Source organism: Psammomys obesus, unplaced genomic scaffold (assembly GCF_907164565.1).
Source record: "Psammomys obesus unplaced genomic scaffold, mPsaObe1.curated_primary_1811, whole genome shotgun sequence".
Taxonomy (NCBI): Eukaryota; Metazoa; Chordata; class Mammalia; order Rodentia; family Muridae; genus Psammomys; species Psammomys obesus.
In genome coordinates this window covers 28,227,396-28,249,374 of record NW_026596046.1, presented here as the reverse complement: position 1 = coordinate 28,249,374, position 21,979 = coordinate 28,227,396, and the positions used below count along the sequence as shown (strand labels likewise).

Genomic DNA, 21,979 nt, shown 5'->3' with positions numbered 1-21,979 from the left:
CCTGATGACTAAGGATATTGAGCATTTCTTTAAGTTTTTCTCTGCCAATCGATATTCTTCAATTGAGAATTCTCTGTTTAGCTCTGTACCCCATTTTTAATTGGATTATTTGGTTTGTTGCTGTTTAACTTCTTGAGTATATATATATATTCTGGATATTATTCCTCTGTCAGATATAGGCTTAGTGAGCCTTTCCCAGTCTGTAGCCTGGTGTTTTGTTCTATATTAAACTATAGTATAGCCTTAGACTTCCACAAACTATAGACTTTTTATATACTAAATCATGCAGGAAACTGTTATGCTCTTGCTTTAATGGACTATGTTTATGACTTTTAAGGCTTCTCGTTAACAGGGATGAAACCTAAAGTCCTACAAATGCAAGTTAATTGTCAGTCATTTCATAGATGATCAAGTCCTTTAACATGTCCAAAAATAGATTTATAATCCTAAAATGCAAAGGTGGTCTCACTGCTATCTTAATTAAACAGCTGAGGATGGTCCCTGAGTCACCATACAGGAGTTGGTAAAACTAGTAAGAGAGGAGTCTTCCCGACAGGCTCATCTAACAGCAGAAACTATGCTCCAGACCTTGGCTGCTGCTCTGAGGCTGTTGGCATTCCTGCACAGAAAACAAGAGGTCTTCAGTGCTCCCTCCCCCCAGGGTAAGGTCAAAAGTCACTGTTTCACGTGCAGCCAGGAAGGATGCTGGCCCCACCGCTGCCTCAGCAAGCCACACCCTGCCTGCTGGCACACTGGCTTCTGGAAGTCAAATGCTCCCATGCAGGCTTGACCTCTTTGCCCAGCCATGGAGGCTCAAACAGCACAAGAGCCACAGACACTTCTAGACTTTGAGCTCTTTGGCCTTGTGGAGGACAAATGGCTCCTAGATTCAGCGACCTCCACCAGCCTTGCCAAGCTCAGATAACACCTCAGGTTTGTTTTAACACCACACTTGGGTCCCATGGTCATATTGCCAGTCTCTATCTTGGCTGATTTCAGATGCCTTCTCAGTTCTCTTCATATGCAGGAGACCAGGCCTTAAGCCTCGGTCCTAGAATCGCTACTTATCAGGCCTAGACACACCATGCCTTGTTGCCAGACTCAAGAAACAGGCATCAGATGTAACCTTTTACCATCCCTTCAGCTAAAGGACAATAAATGTTGATAGCAATCTCACCTATGTCTCATGGTAAATAACTAGATGCAAAGGCCTAAGAAAAATGCTGTTTGAGGGTCTAAAAAAAGTGTTTTAAAGTTGGTAAATGCAAGTTATAAAGGTTGCAAGGTCTAAGGTGATTTAAGGTATCCTAGATAGGTAAAGATGCTTAATGTTTCTTCCTGTTGCTATGTTACTGTTATATTGACTGTCCAGAGCTTTGATTGTTATTTTCAATAGAGCTCTGATTTATTAATATAACTCTATTACAAAAAACATTCCGCTATACCACCCACTATCATGGTTCCAAGCTCATCAAGTCCCACCTCCCTTAGTTTGTCTGTGTATTTGGTCTCTGGCTAACTGATAAGCTGTTGGAACACATTGTACCATACTAACCTACTGAGTCAAACCTTGCCTTGGCAGGTCACTGACTCCTACCTGCCCAATGGGAATTGTCTACTCATCCATTCCTCCAGATTCTTCTCTGGGATGTCTTCTGGAGAATTTCAGATTTCTACACATAGCACCCATTTTAAGGGTCTCTAAGCTTACACACCTCTGTAACCAAACTTGGCCTAAAGTTCCCTTAGATGACAGATCCAAAATAAAGCCTTTTTAATTACTGCCAGTGATTGGGCAAATGGAGGTTCCCTCAGGTAAATGGAGGTTCCCATGTTCAAGTCTCTTCTTTGATCCAAACCTTCCACCTCTGTTCACTTTCCCAAAAGTTTTAAATGTACACCTATAGCAATTTTCTCCATAACCTACTTAACTTTGTCTTCTGCCTATATGTATGTTCCAGTATCCTGTCAGACCCAGGTGTTTCCTACATTCACAACAGTGCCAAAGCAGGTGTTCCAGTCTGACCTCACAGACTTCCATCAAGCTGGACCTGCACTTTTCCTCCCAGCCATGATGTTCTCACAAATCCTGGACAGCATCAAAACAGCCTGTTCTTTCTGGTGTTGGCCAGCATTTCAGCCTTTTGACCTCCCTACAGCAATCTCCAGTGTCAGCAGGAAGTAGCCAGAGGAGAATCTCTGCCTGTTATTCACTTATTATTAACAAAAGGCTGGAATTATGTGCTTCAGGCCCAGGACAAGCAGCTCCAGGTTCTCCCAGCATTCCTCAGTTACTATTTGCTGCAGTGTGTGGCTGGCAACTCCATTCTCTATCCTGAACTTTCCAGGGCAGAGACTTCTTCTCTCCTTACTATATAATATGGACATTTTGGTGGTATTACTTTTCTCTTTCTCTCTCTTACCCCCTTACATGACAACCAAGAACAGCTTCCAATGAACCTACATGTATATATTTTAACTTGCCTTACATGAGAATCAGCCCAAGCTCCTCATTTTTAATTATAGAAAAAAGGAGGAATGCTAGTATGTAGGCACCCTGCTTCTAGGTTGCCTAGCAACCTATGATGTCATCATGTGTCACAGGCCAGGTAGTTGCACCTGGCAGGCATGGTTGAGTTGCTCTGTAAAAGGACCAACCTGCTGCTTTGTCTCTCTCTTGCCTTCTTGCTCTTGCCCTCTCTTCCTCTCTCCTGTTCTCTTTCCTTTCTCTGCTGGGGCACCCTCTCACTCCCCCCATCATGTCTTGCTCTTTCCCTCTCTCTCTCTGTCTCTCTCTTTCTCTCTCTCCCTCTCTCTCTCTCATCTCCATCCAATAAACTTCTTTCATATAATATCTGTTGTGCACCATCATTTCACTGGCAACAACCTTTAGCACTTCCTGTTGGAAGCCACTGTATGTGTGTACAGAGGGCCCAATTGGACTCTTGTTTAGGAGGGTGTAAAAAGAATGACGCTTACAAACTCCACCACAACTCTAACCAAGATGTATGTGCTGCCATCCACAGACTTTCCGAACTATTTTCTCTAGTCCTAGGCATGAAACACAGCCACTTACATAATAGACAAGTACTTTTACTGCTGAGTTATGTTCCCAGCCATTAGTGAACATTTTTAATTAACTGGTTGTCAGATGAATAACTGACAACATAGCCAGACAAGAAAAATGTGATGCACAGTCAAGTATACATAGATAGACTCAGTTAACTCTGATGTGAACCAGTGTCAGGCATATTACTTCTTGAAAGCGCTGGCAGAGATGAACAAGTGGGTCTGTAGGCATGCAGGCCAAGGAAGAAGTCTCCCTTTAGAGCTAGCTAGTTGGGCATCTGTAAATGTCTCAGTTCGGTGATTCTCGATATCTCCCTGAGTGGAAGGAGGGCGCCAGATAATTTGTTTGAAGTGCCTCACCTCTCACAGTACTTAAAAGGAAATAGAGTGGGTACTTCAAAAGTATTTGTTGAACCAATGTGGAATATTATTTAACAATAATATGATTACTAACAACAATATTGTGGTTGCTAACCATAAAAATACCAAATGAGAACAAACGCTTATGTTTTGTTTCATGCTGGAAAGATTTTAATAGGAAAGCCTAATAAGCTCACTATCATATCCTTTTTTCATTTATATTATTTTTGTTAATTATAGTTTATTTACTTTGTATCCCAGCTGTAGCCTCCTCCTTCATTCCCTCCCAATCCCACCCTCCCTTCAACTTCTCCTCGCATGCCCCTTCCCAAGTCCACTAATAGGGGAGGTCCTCCTCCCCTTCCCTCTGACCCTAGCTTATCCAGTCTCATCAGAACTGGCTGCATTGTTTTCCTCTGTGGCCTGGTAAGGCTGGTCCCCTATCAGGGGGAGGTGAGCCAAGAGCCAGCCACTGAGTTCATGTCAGAGACAGCCCCTGTTCCCTTTACTAGGGAACCCACTTGAAGACTGAGCTGCTTTGGGCTACATCTGTGCAGTGGTTCTAGATTATCTGTATGCATGGTCCTTGGTTGGAGTATCAGTCTCAGAAAAGACTCCTGACTTTCCTAATTCTATTCTCTCAGCCATGCTGCAAGAGTCCCCAACAACCAAAGTTCCTCTCACAACCAGCAAAACTCACCTGAAAACGATGTTTGAGTGTGTGCCAATGTTTTTGCCTCCATACATGGTAGTGATCCAGGAAGGGCGTGGCCTCACAGACCACTGTTTATAACAGTCATCAGAGTACTTTTCTAAATCCCATGCACGTGGTTCAAACATGTCGTTGATGCCATTCGTGCAAAAAGGCAGAATTATTTCTGTGCAGGTCTAAAAGCAAACCAGGAAAGGAAAGGAAGTGATGAATTAGCTAAGATCATTCGGCTTGTGAATAGCAAAGCTAGGACCTGAACTTGCAAGTAAGCTTCAGCCTCACACCCCCTGAAAATCCCTGTCATACAACTCCTTATTTCCCCTGGAAAAACATGGCTGAAATGTCACAGAACTGAGAAATGTGTGTTCCTTTCTTTGCAAGAAACATTCTTTCACATCTATGATCATATTTAACCCCCAAGACAATCTTAGGAAAAAAGCATCATCATCATCATCATCATCATCATCATCATCACCATTTATGCTGTGCAGATAAAAGAATGCTGACACAGAGAGAAACCAGTTAGACTTTTTTTTTTTTTTTTACATATCCATGCAATGCCTCCATACCAGGACTTGCCAAGGTCTTCTATAGTGTTAATGTACCTACCTTTCTCACTGTTTGCTGATGAGGTCATGTTATTTACGATTTTATCTTTGAATCATAAGAGAGCCTGATCAGTGACGAGCACTTACTGTGTGCCTGGTGAAGGGGTGGATGAACACATGAGCTTACAGGTAATCTCACAGTGAAATAGCACCTTGACTTAAATGCAAGTTGGGTGATAAACTCTTGCCTGGCTTCTGCTGTAGCACAGCTGTATCCGCAAGGAGCAAAGGCTGCCCCGGAAGTCATACATGCTTACCTGATAGCTCCAAACCCGGGATCCCAAATTGCCAATTGTTGTTTCGGAAATATTATTGCATTTGGACTGGCCTGAGAAATTATAATACACATTCATAGCTTGGTAAATGTTCTGAATCAGCATGGAGTCAGACATGTAGGGATTTGTCAGGTACTGGCAAACAACCTGTCATTTTGGAGAGATAAACAGGGGAAAAGTCAGATACAAATACAAAATTATAACTTAATAACACAAAGAAGAAATGTGATTATAATCTGATCATAAAGCACTCTTAAACGTCTGAAGCCAACCATGGTTATATATGCCTATAATACCACTAGGGGCAGAGATAGGAGTACTACAGGAAGCCAGGCGAGGCTCTGCAGTAATTTCCAGAACAACCCAAAACAAACCTAAGTGTGATCCTTAAGGTTTTTCTGTCTCTTGAGTGTAACTTTTCTAAACAAACTTCATAAACTAATTAAACTCTCCATGCATGGCAGAAATAATGCAGGCATTCACATGTTGTGCAAAGCCCTATCTCCTTACCACTCCAGCTTAATCTGCATGACTTTTCCAGTTTAGGAAAACCAGTTCCCACCACACTCTTTAACTCCCCTGCCCATCCTCAAATCTTTTTCTCACTCCATAATTATATGAATGCTGGCCAACTCATCCTTCACAGTGCTAAGCTCAAATATTCCCTACTCTCTGAGATTTTCCTTATCTGTGTTTCCAAGTTTCAAAGAGCCAAACTGCTCCATCCTTGGTGCTCTGCTATACTCTTTTTCTATTTTTATCACAATCCCTACAATGCTGTCTGTACTCATTTCATTCTACAATGTTTCCTATAGTGCTTAGCAAGGTCTCAGATAATTAAATGTTTGCTGAATAAAAAACTGTTTTTTAAATTAGCATAAAAAGTATTGGGTTTCATTTTGGCATTTCAAACAAGGTTTGTCTCCTCTCCACTTCCCCATAACCCTGCTATTCTTTTGTGCCATATACTCCCATCAGCCTCCTTTGCATTTTCGTGGGTTATATTTTTACAAAAATCGACAAGCGTTACTGTGGGGAAAAAAAAATGGGTCCTAGGTTGGATATCTGTGGTATGATCAGAGGCATATCATGCAATCACCCATCTCACAAATGCTCCTGTCACCAGCCTATAATACATGTCTAAAGTCTAGCTCTGAAAATCAAAGGCAAAACTTTAAGTTAGAAGTCAAAATGGAGACAGCCCAGAGGATGGATGGGAAACTTTCCGAGGTACAGAAATATCTCGTATCTTCATAGGATACTGACTTATATAACCAACACAACACACAAATCTCTGGGTTCTGCTATACGTAGCTCTCTATTCTCTTCAGAAAAGAAGAATTGTGATATATAACTGGAAAGGGGAACACTGGGAACAGAAGAGTACTAGCAGGGATGGAAAGAGAGGAAGAGTGATCAGTATTAAGCATGCATGAAAATGTTATTACAATGCCTGTTACTCTATATGTTAAATTAAATTGTTTAAAAATCATCATAAACTAGGCCTGTGTGTACTGGTACATATCTTTATTCCCAGCACTTGGGAGGTAGAAGCAGACAGATTTCTATGAGTTTAAAGCCAGCCTTGGTCTACATAGTGAGTTCCAGAACAGCCAAAGCTACATACGAAGAACCTGTCTCAAAAAAAAAAAAAAAAAAAAGAAAGAAAGAAAGAAAAGAAATAATAATGATGATGATGATGATGATAATAAAGGCATCATAAAACAATATTGAACTCTAGTTGGTAATACAAAACTTCAATTATTTAGGGAGCGTTGTCTATAATTTATCTTGAAGTGTATTAAAAATGAGATGAGCAATGAGATTGCTAGGTGAATATGCATGTGATAAGTCAAATATACAAATATTATTTATAAAACTTAGGAGTAAGGGCTAGAGATATAGCTCAATGTTGGAGACTTATTTCAAGGTAAGTTTGTGGCTGGTCACTGTCCAATATTTTTCAACTTTTCTATATATTTGAAATACTCCATAATAAAACATTAGGGAAAATTCACAAACAGTGAAATCATAGCTGAATCATAACAATACCTACTGATTATTAGAACCAACATATTATCTCATTCTCAAAATCACCTACCCTACCAGATAGGTTATTGTCCACTACTTCGCCTAGAAGAAATTGACCGTGAGGTTAAATCCCTTTATTTCAGTTCACCAGCTAGCAAAGGGTAAAACTGCAATTTATTCCCACGGATCTCTGCTTCTGAAATGGACGTGCTATCCACTGTGCTGTCTCATAGGAAAATGCCTCCTCATGGAAAGACAGACAGCTCCTATGACAAAGCCCCTCGGTCCACGTCATATCCTGTCAACACTCTGACATGGCTTCAGTCAACTATTCACTTCCTGTTTCATACGGAAAAAGTATATAAAGTAGGCAACTCTGATCAAAAGATTAGTCAAGGGAGGGAGGCAGGGAGGAAGAAGCTCTGCTCTTCTCCCTCAGAGAGAGATTCTGGAGGGAGAACCAGGCCTGGCCTAGAGACACACCCCTGGTCAAGAAAGGAAGCTAATGAAAAAAAAAATTGTCTAGCCCTCCTCGCCATGCTGTCTCAGGCTAGTGTCCATCACTACTTTTCTAAAAATGGCGGGAAGTTTGAAACCATAGGAGAAATAAATTATAGGGGAAATTCTGTGCCTCTTTTCGGCAATATTTCTCTCTTTGTCTCTCTGTCTCTTGCTGTGTGTGTGTGTGTGTGTGTGTGTGTGTGTGTGTGTGTGTGTGTGTACCAAAGGTTCACCTCAGGTTTCATACTCAAGAACGCTCTTCACTTTCTTTGAAACAGGGTTCTATTGGTCTGGAGCTCATCAGTCAAGCAAGACTATCCCAGGCATCCTGCCTCTGCCACCCCAGCCCCAAGATCATAAGCACAAAGACAAGCTACCATGCACAGCATTCTTAGATGGTTTCTGGGGATCGAAACCAGGTCTTCATGCTTATAAAACAATTCACTTTGCCAAATGAGCCATCTCCTCAGCCCACTCACCACAATTTTTCTATGGATTATTCATTGGTACTTTGTGTTCTTAGAATCAACTTTAAGAAGTCATGTATTAGCAAACATGGAGGGATGCCTCTTCTTTCATGTTTTGTGTGCATGTGTATGTGTGTGTGCATTTGCATGTGTGAGACATACATCTGTGTGGGAGCATGCATGCACATGTGTGTAGGTACATGTGGAGGCTGAAAGCTGGCATTAAGCATCTTCCTAAATCCTCCTTCATCTAACTCACTGAGGCAGAATCTCTCAAGTGAGCCTGGGGCTCACTAATATGGCCTATCTAGGCAATCACCTCAATCCAGGGCTCTACTATCTGCTCCTTCTGAGTGCCAGAAGGGCTTATAGGTTTAGAAATTCTGAATGTAGGAGAAATCACAAAATACAATATCTGAAAAAGTAAATATACCTTTAAAAAAAAAAAAAACCATGAGAGCTGCATATAGTGGCACACAGCTTTAATCCTAGCACTTGGGAGACAGAGGCAGATGGAGCTCTGTCAGTTTGAGTCCAGCCTGGTCTACAAAGCAAGTTCCAAGACAGCCAGAGATACACAGTGAGATCCTGACTTAAAACAAGACAACAATAGCAAAGCTATGAGGACAAGCATATTAAATCAGTGGGTAAATCTACGTACTGTAAGGCCTGAGTTTGATCTGAAGGACCCACATGGCAGAAAGAGAGAACAACTTCCAGAAGATGCTGTAGCATACACACCCACAGACACATCACACACACACACACACATACACACACACACACACACACACACACAAATATCTAAATAAATAAAGGTAAAAATTTAAAGATTTATTTATTTATTTATTTATTTTATGTATACGAGTGCTCTATCTCCATGTATCCCTGCACCAGATCTCAGTATAGATGGTTGTGAGCCACCATGTGGTTCCTGGGAATTGAACTCAGGACCTCTGGATGAGCAGATGGTGCTCTTAACCACTGAGCCATCTCTCCAGCCCCTAAATGTAAATTTTTAAAGGAAAAAAAAATAACTGTAAGATCATAAATATTCACTGTGCCCATGCATAAAGAAGTAGACCTGCACAAAACTGGAGGTACGGACTTGTTACACCATAAAAAAATGCCAGCTAAAGGAAAGTTAAAAGTCAAAACAGTGATTTGTTATTCTGAAAAACTCTCTAATTATTCATGGAAATTCAAGTTACCTAACACTTAAAAGCAGTTTTCTCAAAAAGCATTCCTAAGATGCACAGCAGTTACAAATAACCAAGCGGTATGGAAGCCAAGAGTCTATTACAGGATATACTAAACCAGCCCTCACCAACAACTGACCCCTCCCGCCTCCTTCCTGAATCAGGACGGGCTCAGCAGACTCAGCTCTTTCTAAGGCCATCACGGAACTACAGGGTAGATTCAGAGGAAAACATTCTGTTCGAGCTGCGTGGTGGATGAGGCCAGCAGATGATGCAAGCTAGTCAAGGAGAAAAGAGGGGCTGATGTTCACGTATCTAAAACCCCTGAAAGGCACAGTTGCAAGTGGGCATGACTCATATACTGGCATTAGACACTCCCGCCCTCTTTTGCAGCAGGAACACTGGGCCTCTGTTGAGGAAAGAAAAGGAGTCCCCATGAATAGCCATCTCTGTAAAGAACAGTTGTCGTCCCCGAAAAGACGCAAGCGTGGCTGGAGGCTGGCACCAGATAACAATGCATGGGTATCTGCAGACCCAGAACATCAGGAGCAGAGCCCCGGCCTCTGCTGATAGAAATCCCATAACCCAATTAAGGGCAGTCCTGGGCCCAGTGCCCTTCTGATGGCAGATGCTCCTGGGAGGCTTGGGTTCAGTTCTGACCACCAACACTTCTGAAGGACACTCACCAGTGTAAAACAATTCACAGAAGGGCGGTGAGGCTACGTAGCTGAGGACCAGACAGAGCCTAGAGACTGGTCATTTGAAACATTGCAACCTTTTATTTTTATTGGTAAAATAAAAACTGTACCGCTCTATGGCTAAATCTTTACCCTTAATGACTTCAAGATAAGTTCTTACAGGAGTTGCTGGTTCCTAAGAGACAAACATTGTAAGCCTTTTGCTAGATCCTGTCAAGCTGCCTTTATATGAAGGAAGGACAAATCTATAGTCTCCTTGTATAGTATTTAGAATGCCCGAAGCTTCAAAAAGCAGTGCTTCAATAAGGGCAGGGCCTCGGCACCATTTCATGATTACTCACAAGTACAGTGGTTCAAAGGGAGATAGTCCCACACTCTTCAGCCTGATGTACAGTGTGCACAAAGCACATACAGAACAAGTCATCGGTAAACCGTCTGAAACTGTCACGCTTTTAAGTCAAACATTAGCAGTCTTGTTACAATCTCCTGGGATGCCTCAAGTGACTCTTGATAGTTTGCCAGTATTAGCCAACTCATCAATACAAGCGTGTTCACTGTTAGTTACTTACTGAGGGGCTGTAATCTAATTAGGCAGCAGAAAGAGACCCCAAAACAATACAACAAACACTTCTCGAAAGGCTTCACACACAAATATTCCTTGCATCATGCACCGTTTGTGTGTGTTGTTAGATTTGTTTGGAGGGTTTGTGTCTGTGAGTGTGTGTCTATGAGTGCGTGTGTCTGTGAGTATGTGTCTGAGAGTATGCATCTCTGTGTGTGTGTGTGTGTGTGCGTGTGTGACAGAGAGAGAGAGAGAGAGTCATTCACCATATTGCCCAAGTTGCCTTCAAACTTGCAGTCTTCTCGCTTCAGCCTTCCACATAGTTAGGCTTCCAAGCCTGTGTCACCAGGCCCAGATTTCACATTTATCATCATAAAAACATGCTTTTAATTGGTAGGTTGTTTTTACATTTTTTTTTTAAGTTTGCTTTCTATTTATTTTTTAAAAACTTAAGAGTAGCCAGGGGTGGTGGCAGGCAGATCTCTGTGAGTTTGAGGCCAGCCTGCTCTACAAAGTGAGTCCAGAACATCCAGGGCTACACAGGGAGACCCTGTCTCAAAAAAATAAAATAAAAATAAAAAAAAAGAAGAAACCTTAAGAGTCATTTTGTTGCTTTATAAATTTAAATATATATGCACTAGTTTAAAAGAAATTAAAATGTTAGATTAACAGAAGACTTGGTGCTAGCCACTTGAATCAAGCAGACCTAATTAACTTTCTTTTTCCTAGGATAAGTAAGCACTCAAGAAACACTCTTAAAAGAATAAGAGACTGGAAAAGTGCCTTAGCAGTTAAAAGCATGTGCTGCTCTTGCGGATGACCTGGGTTTGTTTCCCAGCACCCACAGCTAAAACCATCCATAAGTCCAGTTCCTGAAGTTCTGTGCTCTCTTCCGAACTCCCTGGGCATCAAGTATGCACACAGTGTGCGCGCACACACACACACACACACACACACATAGACGAAACAATCTAAGGAATAGTTTTAAGAACATTGGAAGTCCTTTTTAATAATTACAGTTTTTAAAAGTACAGAAATGGGCTGGAAAGATGGCTCAGTGCTTAACAGCACTGACTGCTCTTCCAGATGACCTAAGTTCAGTTCCCAGCACCGACATGGCAACTCTCAAGTGTCTGTAATTCCAGTTCCAGGTGTCCAACACCCTTACACAGATATGCACGCAGAACAGACACCAGTGCACATAAAACAAATTTTTTAAAGTACAGAAATAGTGTAGAGGCCAGTTGTATTGGCACAAGCCTACAGCCTCAGCTCTAGAGAGTCTGAAACCGGATGGTCACAAGTTCCAAGCTAGCCCAGGCTACAAAGCTAAACTTTGTTGCAAAAATACAAGGGGTGTAGAAGTAGAACACTCATGCAATGTGAGACTGGTCAGACCTGCACTCCAACCTGAACTGCCCTTTCTGCCAACACATACGCAAGAATGTAAGGATAAGGGTTTGCTTGAAAGCCTTAGGTACCTGTACCTAGGAGGATAAGCATTTAAATTAAAAAAAAAAAAAAAAAAAAAAGGTGGAGGCAAGGAGAGGTAGGGTAAACATACGATTCTCAAAAGAAGATAGTCTTAAAAAACAAAAAGGTCAATCTTCTCTCCAGAGTATGGTGCCTCCATCCTTCCATTAGAAGAAGGATTACCAATACATTCAGCTTTTAGACCGGATTTTTTTTTTCTCTAAGGCTCCAACATCCCTTTCACACTACCTCAGATAATCACATTAGTTTTGTCAGTAAAAGCTCTCTTTTCATAGGATGCATCTAAACCGCTTAAACCACCCAGAGAGACTGCATACATTATCAAACACCAAGACAAACGGAAGAGATTTCCCCTTTTGTGTCTTACTATTTCACCGTGTGTGTCTGCATCTCGGAAGACTAAGCTAAGAATGGGAAGATATCTGACTGGTTTATCAGCTAAAAGAAGGACTACAAAATTTAAGGAACGACATGGCCTTCTTTTAAAATGCTTTTTAAGCTAAGAAGAGGCGTGGTGGTTTTTAAAGTGCCCAGAACGGTCAAATGACAGAGGGTTTTCTATTTCCTTTTTCTCTTCCTCCCTGTGTTCCGCCAGCCAAATCCATGATTATTTCTGCATGACTATTGCGGCTTCTGTTAACGGTAAACAAAAGCAAATAGGGACAATGTGCAAAGACAAATTAGAGAGAAGCATAGCTGAATTGACGTGGAAAACGGCATTTAGTCACTGCCCAAGGAAACTCTAGAGATGCACAAGCGACAGTCAGATTTGGAAATAGCCTGCTTTCTCCGACAGTCGGACTGTTATCTCGTGGCGCTAAGCCTGAGTTACAGACTCAGAAAAGGCCTGCTGATTGTCAGCCTTTTAAAGAGGAGGAAGTGCATCCGAGGGAGGAGGAGTTCTGGCTAAATGGAACCATCCAAGTGAAAGAGCAGTCCCCAGCTGGGTAGTGTTCCAGGGATTAGTGGGTTGAGAGGACAGATAGGGTCAAGAAAGGAGAAACAGAATGAGCAGAGAACAGAGAGCATCTGAAGCCAGTTGAGGAGCAGGCGCAGTGAGAAAGAATCTGTGGAAAGGAAATGTGTAGCTAGCTGTGGGAAGAGAATCAACAGGCAATGGGGAGGCTTGCAGAGCAAAGGCAAGAGAAGTAGTTTTTGTTTAAGGTGGACAGTTCTAGACCACCCTAAGCTACAAAGAAAGCGAGCTTTGTCTGTCCCAAAATAGTAATAATAACTTTGTACTATCAACATCCAGCCTAATTCACTGCATGCTAATTTCCAGTCTGTTGTGGACAAGATGTTCACTTTGTGTATAAAGAAAAACAACTCCGAAAGCAAGTGAATTTACTTTGTTTTAATTACATTTTTAGGAAAGGAGTAGTTTTAGTAGTTTAGTGAGACAGTTAGAAGAGCTTTTGAAACTTGGCTCTTATATAATCAATTAAAATTTCATTTGCAGCACCCATTCTATCTGTGGAGTCAAAAAATCCTCAAAACATAACTCTCCTTTGTTTTTTAAAACTCTTATTCTTAACAAGAGAATACTTTAAAGGCATATACAGTAAATGATACAGGCAACAAAAGAATCTTTCAAATTATAAAAAGTCCTTAAGTTTACAAAGTGTTAGCGCATTTGTAGAAGCGAAAGTCAATGTGTTTACATTTCTCGGGTCCATATTATTAGTAAAGGCATTTGAAAAAACACTGATATCTGTTCTTCTGAGGCACACAAGGCAAAGACAGAGCAATTCAAAAAGGAAGAGCACCTTATCCAGGTTGCTGGGGGATAAGCAGCAGCGTGGGGCCATGACCTCTAGCACCTAGATGGTATCTTTTCCATTCTGCTGCTCAACGTATGATCACCCGTCATGGTGGGTAGCATGTAGAATGTTTAGCAGCTCACTGAGTAATCATCAAGTTTCTCCCATGTTTTGCATACATTTAGGCATGATAGATAGATCACAAAATTAGATAAGTTACATATCCAAAGCACAGCTCGGGATTTAGTACACAGCAATTATCCAATTAACAGCAACCATTGGTCTCATGGAATAATTGATATTTTTATCTTCGGTTCTCAGAAGAGGAACCTAAGGCTAAGAAAGGCTATCTCAAATGCCCAAGGTCACGTAAACAGAAAAACAGCTGACCTCAGGATGCCAGCCCAGAATTGCTAGCTGAACAGAGTCCTCCATCATTGTGTATCTTCTTCTGATGAAAGACAGAAAGTAGTTTATAAATGAGGACGGGGCACTATCCTGTTACCTTGATAGGCCACGCAGGCAAAGGCTTTAAAAAGTTGGCTGGGTATGGGTAGTTCACCATGGCCAGGTTGACCCAGGTCTCGGAGATCCAGTCTTTCAGGCGTTGGATGTCCTCAGAGTTTAGGGGGGAACACAGGTGAAAGGTTCTCGTGAGCCACAGTAGACCACTGCCTGGAGACAAAATGACATCGCTGGAACCTGAAACACGCTAGTCAACAGGCGGCCACACAGACCTCTCATCCTTCCCTTTGAGTTACAGAAAATGTGACTTTCTATGCCACTTCACCAAGAATTTTTGCGCCATTCAGCAAAATGCTTTACTGCAGTCTGATAATTCCATGGCAGGCAAATGAAATTTCATGGTGGGGCTTACTGAAATTAGTATTTCTTTACCGCTTCTCATTTTAATTTAAAACATTTAACATTTACTTAACTTAAAATAAATACATGGGAACGCTATAAAACAATGTGAATGGAGAAGTAACAACATAAAACAAATAGATACAGCTAACATTGAACAAAAGATACCAAACAAAAAATCCCCACAAGTGTGTGTGTGTGTTATATATATAGCAAAAATCAAATTCCTGAAAACTTCAAGAACAAGTAAAATCTACCTAAGATGAAGGCATGAGAATAATGATGAACAATGCAAGTGTACCAAAATGACTAAGAACGCCTTCAGATTTCTGAGAGCCTGAAAATGCTCTCTGTTGAGAACGGATGGGAATTACATCAAGCAACTCATCAGCCCATGCATTTTGATTTCTTTTATTTTCAATATTTATATTATGCTTTTATAACATGTGGCTTAAAGGGGGTTGTGAAAATATGGCTCAAAGGTTAAGAGCACTGGCTGTTCTTTCAGAGGACCCAGGTTCAAATCCCAGCACCTACATGATGCCTCAAAACAATTTGTAACTCCATTTCCAGGGAATCAGATGCCCTCTTATGACCTTTGAGGACATCAGGCACACACATGGTACAAAAATATACAGGCAGACAGAATACCCATATACATAAAATGTTTTTAATTAAGTAGAAATATTGAACAAATGAAGTTCAATTTAAAAAACAGTATAAATCTTTTCTTTTAGGTAAAGCTTACCCGTATTTGAGAGTCGGTTAATGGCACCCCAAGACCTGAGGATGCTCTCTGAACATTTTACACCACTTTTTCTAAAATCTTCAGTTACAATCTTCATAAACACACCGCAGGGAATCAACTCTGCAAACTGCCAGATAGGGGCAGAAGCTGCAAGGGCTCTAAATGTTCAGGAAGATGGGAGGAGAAAGGAAGAAAATGTAACTTGCCTAAGTTTTAAAACAACAGACTCAAGCCAGACAAAACTCTAGCATGGATCGGGGGTCGGGGGTGGCCTGAAGTCCCATCACTAACGGGCAATGGATAGTTGCTAGGAGAGGGAGAGTCAGTTTATCTTTAACAGTGTGGCCAATGGTAGGTCAAACACACTCCAGTAGACGGCCACATACCCAGGAGTATGTGGCAGCACAAACTGGACTTGATGTGTGTAGGGAAGGAGAAGAAGAGAAGGAACTGGAGGAGAAAGAGGAAGAAGAGGAAATACAAAGTTGTGTAAGTGGAGAAGAAGGGATGAATCGGGGAGGAGCTGGAAGAGGAGGGTGAAAATACATTGTACAAAAGATTCGACAACAAATAAGAACTAATAAAAAGCTGCAAAAATCAAATAAAAATACACATTAAAAATAATTTCTAAAAAATAAGATGGAACTGAGCCTTAACAAGATGATTAGCTAAATAGCACAGATGTTAATGAGATTCCAGAAACATCTATCCAACATCATGAAACATGCTTTACCCCAAATGAATCTCTGCGTTTGTCTTGATCGTGCTCATGGTTGGGTCCAGCGTAAATGCACCTACCCAACTACCAAGTGAGGATATTTCATCCTGAACCAGGCTGCAAGCACGCCGCCATAAGAGCCCCCAATGGCGATGACAGGCTGACCATCTGCTCCTGGAACTGTTCTTTTCAAGTGTCTGATTAACTCTGCAAAATCAGCCAGAGCCTGTTCTGAGGTCAGGAAGTTCAAGTGCTTGGAATCCTGTGGGTTGAAAGGATGGGCACAGGTGTAAATGTGCCCACATTTACCGATTAGGCACAGCTTAGGTCCAGAGTGGAGCTTGAGTCATGTAAACATTTTTCCAAATAGGCTTTCCAGGAAGTTGAGTCAAAATGCCAAGTCAAAGCACGGGTTCAATGTTTTCAACAAGTCACAGAAAGTGATTTAAGTTTGTAGAACATAACACTTTTGCATTAAATGTAATTTAATATCTCTCAGTTTAATATCTCTCTGTGTATGTGTGTCATTTACTGAAGAATGAAATACAAAAAGCAAGGCCAAGAACACATCTTTAAACATGACTTTTCAGCAGCAGACATAACATGACCTATTTAATTAAGGATTTTTACCACAAGTATTCTGGTGCCACAGAACTCATTTTGTCAAGAAATTTAAACAATTATTTAATGTGATTTATGATTTTTAATTTTAAATTTGTAAGGCTTCTTCATTTGCCTTGTCACAAACATAAAACAAGTGTGCGTTTATAAAAACAGTCCACCTGGGAATGACAGAGACACTGTACAGACGTTTCCCGTGGAAACAAAGAAGCATTGTCAGGCCGCAGCTCTTTACTTGCCTGTGTGGCAGTGGTTTTGCCATGAGAGACTCACCGTCGCCCAGTGTACACAATGTTGGCCTGGAGAGAAAAACAAACCACAAGCACCAAGGCCATCCCTGAAGGTAACCTTCCCAAGCCAGCAGCTAGCAAGGACAGACAGGGCTTGTTTTGTGGACGGATGTCAATGAGTTTATGAGGTTTGAAGGGTAACTTTGATTCTGAAATAAAAATAATATTGCAGCAAGAATTGTCACGGTGGCGTGTCTGAGACACTTTTTAAAATTGCTGCCACGTTTCTGACTCTGAAAACATGACTCTCCTTCTTGTCTGATGTTTACCAGTTCTACCTAGACAGAGCCTGTTTTTCTTCAGTACTTTTACACAAACACACAACTTCAAAAACAAAAATTTGAAACAGTTGCCAAACCCCAAGGCCTTCTAGCAGGAGGAAGCGGCCTGAAGGACTTTGGAGTTCTAGTCTAACTGTCAGACAGAGGCAGCAGACAGAGGTGTGAGGTGGTAGCATAACAGGGAAAAGTTCTGACCCCAGGTCCTGTGCTAAAGAATCCACAGGAATCTAGAGTGAAGAAAACTCAGGACCCGGAGAGGCGTGTGCCCCTCTGCTCCTCTATCCCCGTTACCTCTCATTTCAGGACCTGGAAGTCCCGGTCACCAGAAGCATTCAGACAACCGTCAACTCTCCCAGGCCAGTGGCCTGGGACTCCAGGTTAGGAACTGCTCCACCAAGTGCTGTCAAAAGCCAAGGGTCCCAGTACCCAAGATCTGCATGGGGACTGAACGCGTGGAGCTCAGTTTCCCCAGACCCCAAAGCCGGCCAGGGTCTGCCGCAGCAGAGGTTGCGTCTTGCTACTGCTTTTGCCCGGCTGTGGCCATTACTCACTGCCCTTAGACACTGAAGGAAAATAAAATCTGCCAGAAACCACCATTCTTACCCCACCCACAATTACTATCCGGGTGAGGAAAAACAGAAAACAAAAACAAACAAAAAAACCCAAACCTGTGTCTGGTGACAGTTGCACATACCTGTGGTCCCTTAAGAGGCTGACAAAGAACAGTTGTGAGTTTAAGGCTAGAATGAGCTATGGAGTGCTGCGCTGTCTCGAAAACAATAAAGAGGGGGAGAAAGAAGGAAAAGAAAAGTATGAACAGAGCTGGGGATGTGGGTCTGTGGGAACAGTGGTCGCCAAGAACGAAGCCCCGGGTTCTGCCGAAGAACCACAGGAAACCAGGCACGCAGCCTGCTGTACAGCAGTAATCTCAGGCTTGAAGGTGAAGGCGGAGCACCCTGGGATACGTGAGACCCTGGCCGACCCCCCAGAAAGGACAACCTTGAAGAAAAATGTGTACCTACCTTGTATGAGTCCTCGCCGAAGGGAAGGGATTCCCCGTAGTATCGATGCTCAGCAAAGACCAGCAAAGCTTTCAGCTTCTCAGCAACGTCCCACATGAACCCCTAGCAAGAATGCACGAATCCATAGGTAAAATTAGGTTATAAAAAAAAAAAAAATCACGTTGAACTTTTACAGGCCAGGAAGAGTTCCCTGAAAAACTGGGCGATTTATGTATGCACCACAGATAGGTGATTCTTGTTCCACTTCTGAAAGTCACACCATACGACCTTAGAGTGTGACAAATAAAGACGGGTTCTGTAGCCAGGTATGGCGGCAGCACCTGTACCCTCAGCAATGGAGAGAGAGACGGAAGGATGCCCCGGCCCCTAGGACAAAGCCGACCTGCACAGCACAGCAGCATCTATACCCGCCTGGGCTGATGAGCCTGTCTCAGAAAACAAACAAAAGCAAAGCCTAGCCTTCCGCTGTCCATGCACCCCAACTGCCACCTCTTCTGATACCCACACTAAACACCCTTGGAATCTTAATCTTGTATGTTAGGAAATTAACAGCAGCTAACAGCACCTGTTATAATGTGTCAGTACCATTCTAGCCACACATGAAATAACTCACTTATTTAGCACAATAAACAAGAATCAATCAAGCACTGTGGTTATACAGGCAAGGACACTGAGACACCAGGCTCAGTGCTCACCCAGGTGGCAGAGCCAAGACTGAAACACAGGCTGTGATGCAGAGTGGGCATCAAGGACCACTCGACTTCCTTTCTCCACACTGACGGCTCCTACTATCATTTGCTGCCCCTTTCCCTTTGACTCGATGGTGCCCTCCTCATCCTTCCTAGGAAAGCATCCAAGGCAGACAGCATTAATTGATCAGAAAGTTTAGCACGGATTAAAGCCTGATGAATGTTGCTGGTGTTTAATAAGTTACTATTTCCTAATGAGGCATAGGAACCTCAAAAAGACTTTGGTCATTTTGACCAATCCGTAAGAAATTAAAGGAGCCATCTTCGGGGATAATGGACGTGTTAGCCTGACACCTGTGGTTTTCAAGATGCCACTTCTCTTTCGAGGAGCTACTCACTAATGCCGCACATCCCAGGTCCAGCCAGGAACAGTATAACTGAGCCACACCAGCTCAACTTCTTGAGCCACACCCAGCTCAAGCACACCCTCCTCTGCATGCCCTGCCTAGCAGAGCTGTCCATCTCCCCTCAACAGCAGAGTGCTGGCAAGACCTCCTCTGCCTGCTGCAGCAGGAACTGCAAGTGTCATAAGAGTAGGAACAGACCTCTGTGGGATTGACCTCAGGCTTTGGCAGAAGCAGCTGAACTGAACAGATGCATGATTCAATTAGGGAGTGTTTGCTTACATCTCAAGGGCAATTTTATCTTTTGTAAAAGGACTTAGTAATATATTAACATCTATTAACGCTATACTTCTACAAGTTCCTTGATTTTCTTTTTGGTTTTCCAAACACTAGGAAATAGCTCTCTTATCATACCCATTTAACAGATGAGAAGACTGAAGTGTAGAGCTAAAAGCTTACCCAAACTCAATCAAGCAAGTAACAAAAGTAAGAACTGAAGCCCCTTGCATCTGGCTAAACTATCTCCCAGGAAGATCTGTACACAGAGGTGCACATGCAATTGCGAGATTTCGGCTTGCAAAGGACGATGTTTTAAAACCAGGGAGGGCAAGCCTCTGCCCTTCCAGTATCTCCTTCTGGTCAGTTTTCTGGAACTGTTCCTACGTTGAGTGTCTTTTCATTTCAGTTGCTTCCTCCCAACCCCCGCCATGAGCCTTAACTCCCACTGAGGAGCCTGTGCAGGATCAGGGTTTGCGGGGGCCGGATGGACTCTGTGCCTAGATTAAAGATCTGGGAGATGGGCAGGAGAAGTTGCCCTGTGGCTCCAGCACAAAAGGGAGGTCACATCTAAAGAGAAAAAAGAGGCTGCAGTTCTGGTCTCTCGCAGAGGAACAGCAGGAAGCTTGTGGGAAGTGACTGACCACTTGTTGCTGACCTTGTCCTGGATCTCCTTTCTTCAACTTTCAACGTATTTAGGCTCTTAACGGTTGTAAGCTGGGGGGGGGGGGGGGGAGCATTATAAATGGGGAACTCAGGAGCTTGTCTGAATTCACGTCTCTGTTTTTTTCTTTGAATTTCTTACTTTAATTTTTCTTTATAATTTATTCATTCTATACCGAGACTGAAGGTACCTCCCTCAACTCCTCCCAGTCCCACCCTCTGTCTCTCTTCCTGCCTATCCCCTTCTGCCAGTCCGCTGAAAGTGGGAGTTCTCCTCCTCTGCCATCCGCCCATCTGCCCAGAGCTTATCAACTCAGCTCTCCAAGAAGGCATTTTCTGAAGGCTCCTGAATACCAGCACCGTGGCAAACACTCCCGTTCTAGGTGATGTGATATTCTCCACTTTACCATAACTCAGCCTTTATAGAATTTTGATGATTTCTACTCACAGTCCTGACACCCCAAGAAGGATGATGTCATATTTTCACATGCACTTAAGTTTTGTTTTTCAAGACATGGTTTCTCTGTGTAGCTTTGGTTGTCCTGGACTCACTTTGTAGACCAGACTGGCCTCATACTCACGGAGATCCACCTGCCTCTGCCTCCCGAAGTGCTGGGATTACAGGCGTGAGCCACAGGGTCCAGCTATACTAACTTAAGTTTTATTAATGGATTTTAAGTATGATAAAAGGTGACAGGAACACAGGCTGAGAAGCAAGCTAATGGTCCTACTATGCTAATGCATAGTCAAGAGGACTCTGTTCCACTCAATGGAATTATAAGTGAAAAGAGCAAAATTCTATTCTCAGAAAACTGAATTTTAAGTTAAAAATTTTTTATTTATTTCTAGAGTGAAGAATCTAAGGGAAGATGGTATAGAAATGCTATTACATATAGTGTAATAACATAGTAACAGCATTTTTTTGGTGGGGGTCTTTATAGACTTATCTATTCGTGTAAATTTGTTATTTGTTGAGCTATTCGTGAGTTTATCTTTCTATTCAATAACTTTATAATTAACAACAATAGTAGCTTGACCTGGTAGCACAGGCCTATAACCCCAGCTATGTGTGGGCTGAGGTGAGAGGATTGCAAACTCTACCTCAATTACAGTGAGCTCAAACCACCCTGCACAGCACAGTCAGACCACGCCTCAACTAGAAATGAAAAGAAGCCTCGGGATGCTGCTCAGTGGTAGGGCACTTCCCTGCCTCTGCAAGACTATGAATCCAATTCCCAATGCCACAAAAAAAAAAAAAAAAAAAACAAAGTTTAGTGTCTACAACCCATCATAGTAAAAGTCAATTTGCTTAAGCAGACCTTCCCGGATGTGCACATACCGTACGATTCGAAAACCAGGTAATGTCCCCTTCGTTGCCAGTGTAGAAAAGTATAACACCATCATATGTCTTCCAGTACTTATCAGATATTAGGTACCGCTGCTTAAAAGTTTTTGTATTATAAAATCCAAAATGATCAACCTACATTTAAAAACAAAACAGATGAGACACATTTCAAAGAAAGTAATCAGGTTTAGCATAAAAAGTAATTGACTAAAATCAACCTGGATCATAAAATAATCAAAAGAAACTTTAAACATCATTTGGTTTTATTCTCAATAGTAGCTATTATAGTAATATTTCTATATACAACATCTTTTGAAACATG

The 21,979-nt window shown here is 42.1% G+C and overlaps 1 protein-coding gene across 1 annotated transcript in view; it reads right to left on the bottom strand.

The window, feature by feature from the left end:
* Positions 1-21,754, bottom strand: part of Prcp (prolylcarboxypeptidase) — a 31,137-nt gene extending 9,383 nt beyond the window's left edge. Inside the window, exons 1-7 of the mRNA XM_055623546.1 lie at positions 21,652-21,754; positions 18,281-18,382; positions 16,147-16,328; positions 15,349-15,506; positions 14,242-14,411; positions 5,007-5,171; positions 4,130-4,317 (exon numbers count right to left, since the gene is read on the bottom strand). Of these exons, the coding sequence (XP_055479521.1) occupies positions 4,130-4,317; positions 5,007-5,171; positions 14,242-14,411; positions 15,349-15,506; positions 16,147-16,328; positions 18,281-18,376 (959 nt within the window). The 5' untranslated portion in view covers positions 18,377-18,382; positions 21,652-21,754. The remainder of the gene's footprint in view (positions 1-4,129; positions 4,318-5,006; positions 5,172-14,241; positions 14,412-15,348; positions 15,507-16,146; positions 16,329-18,280; positions 18,383-21,651) is intronic.
* Between the last annotated feature and the right edge of the window lie 225 nt (positions 21,755-21,979).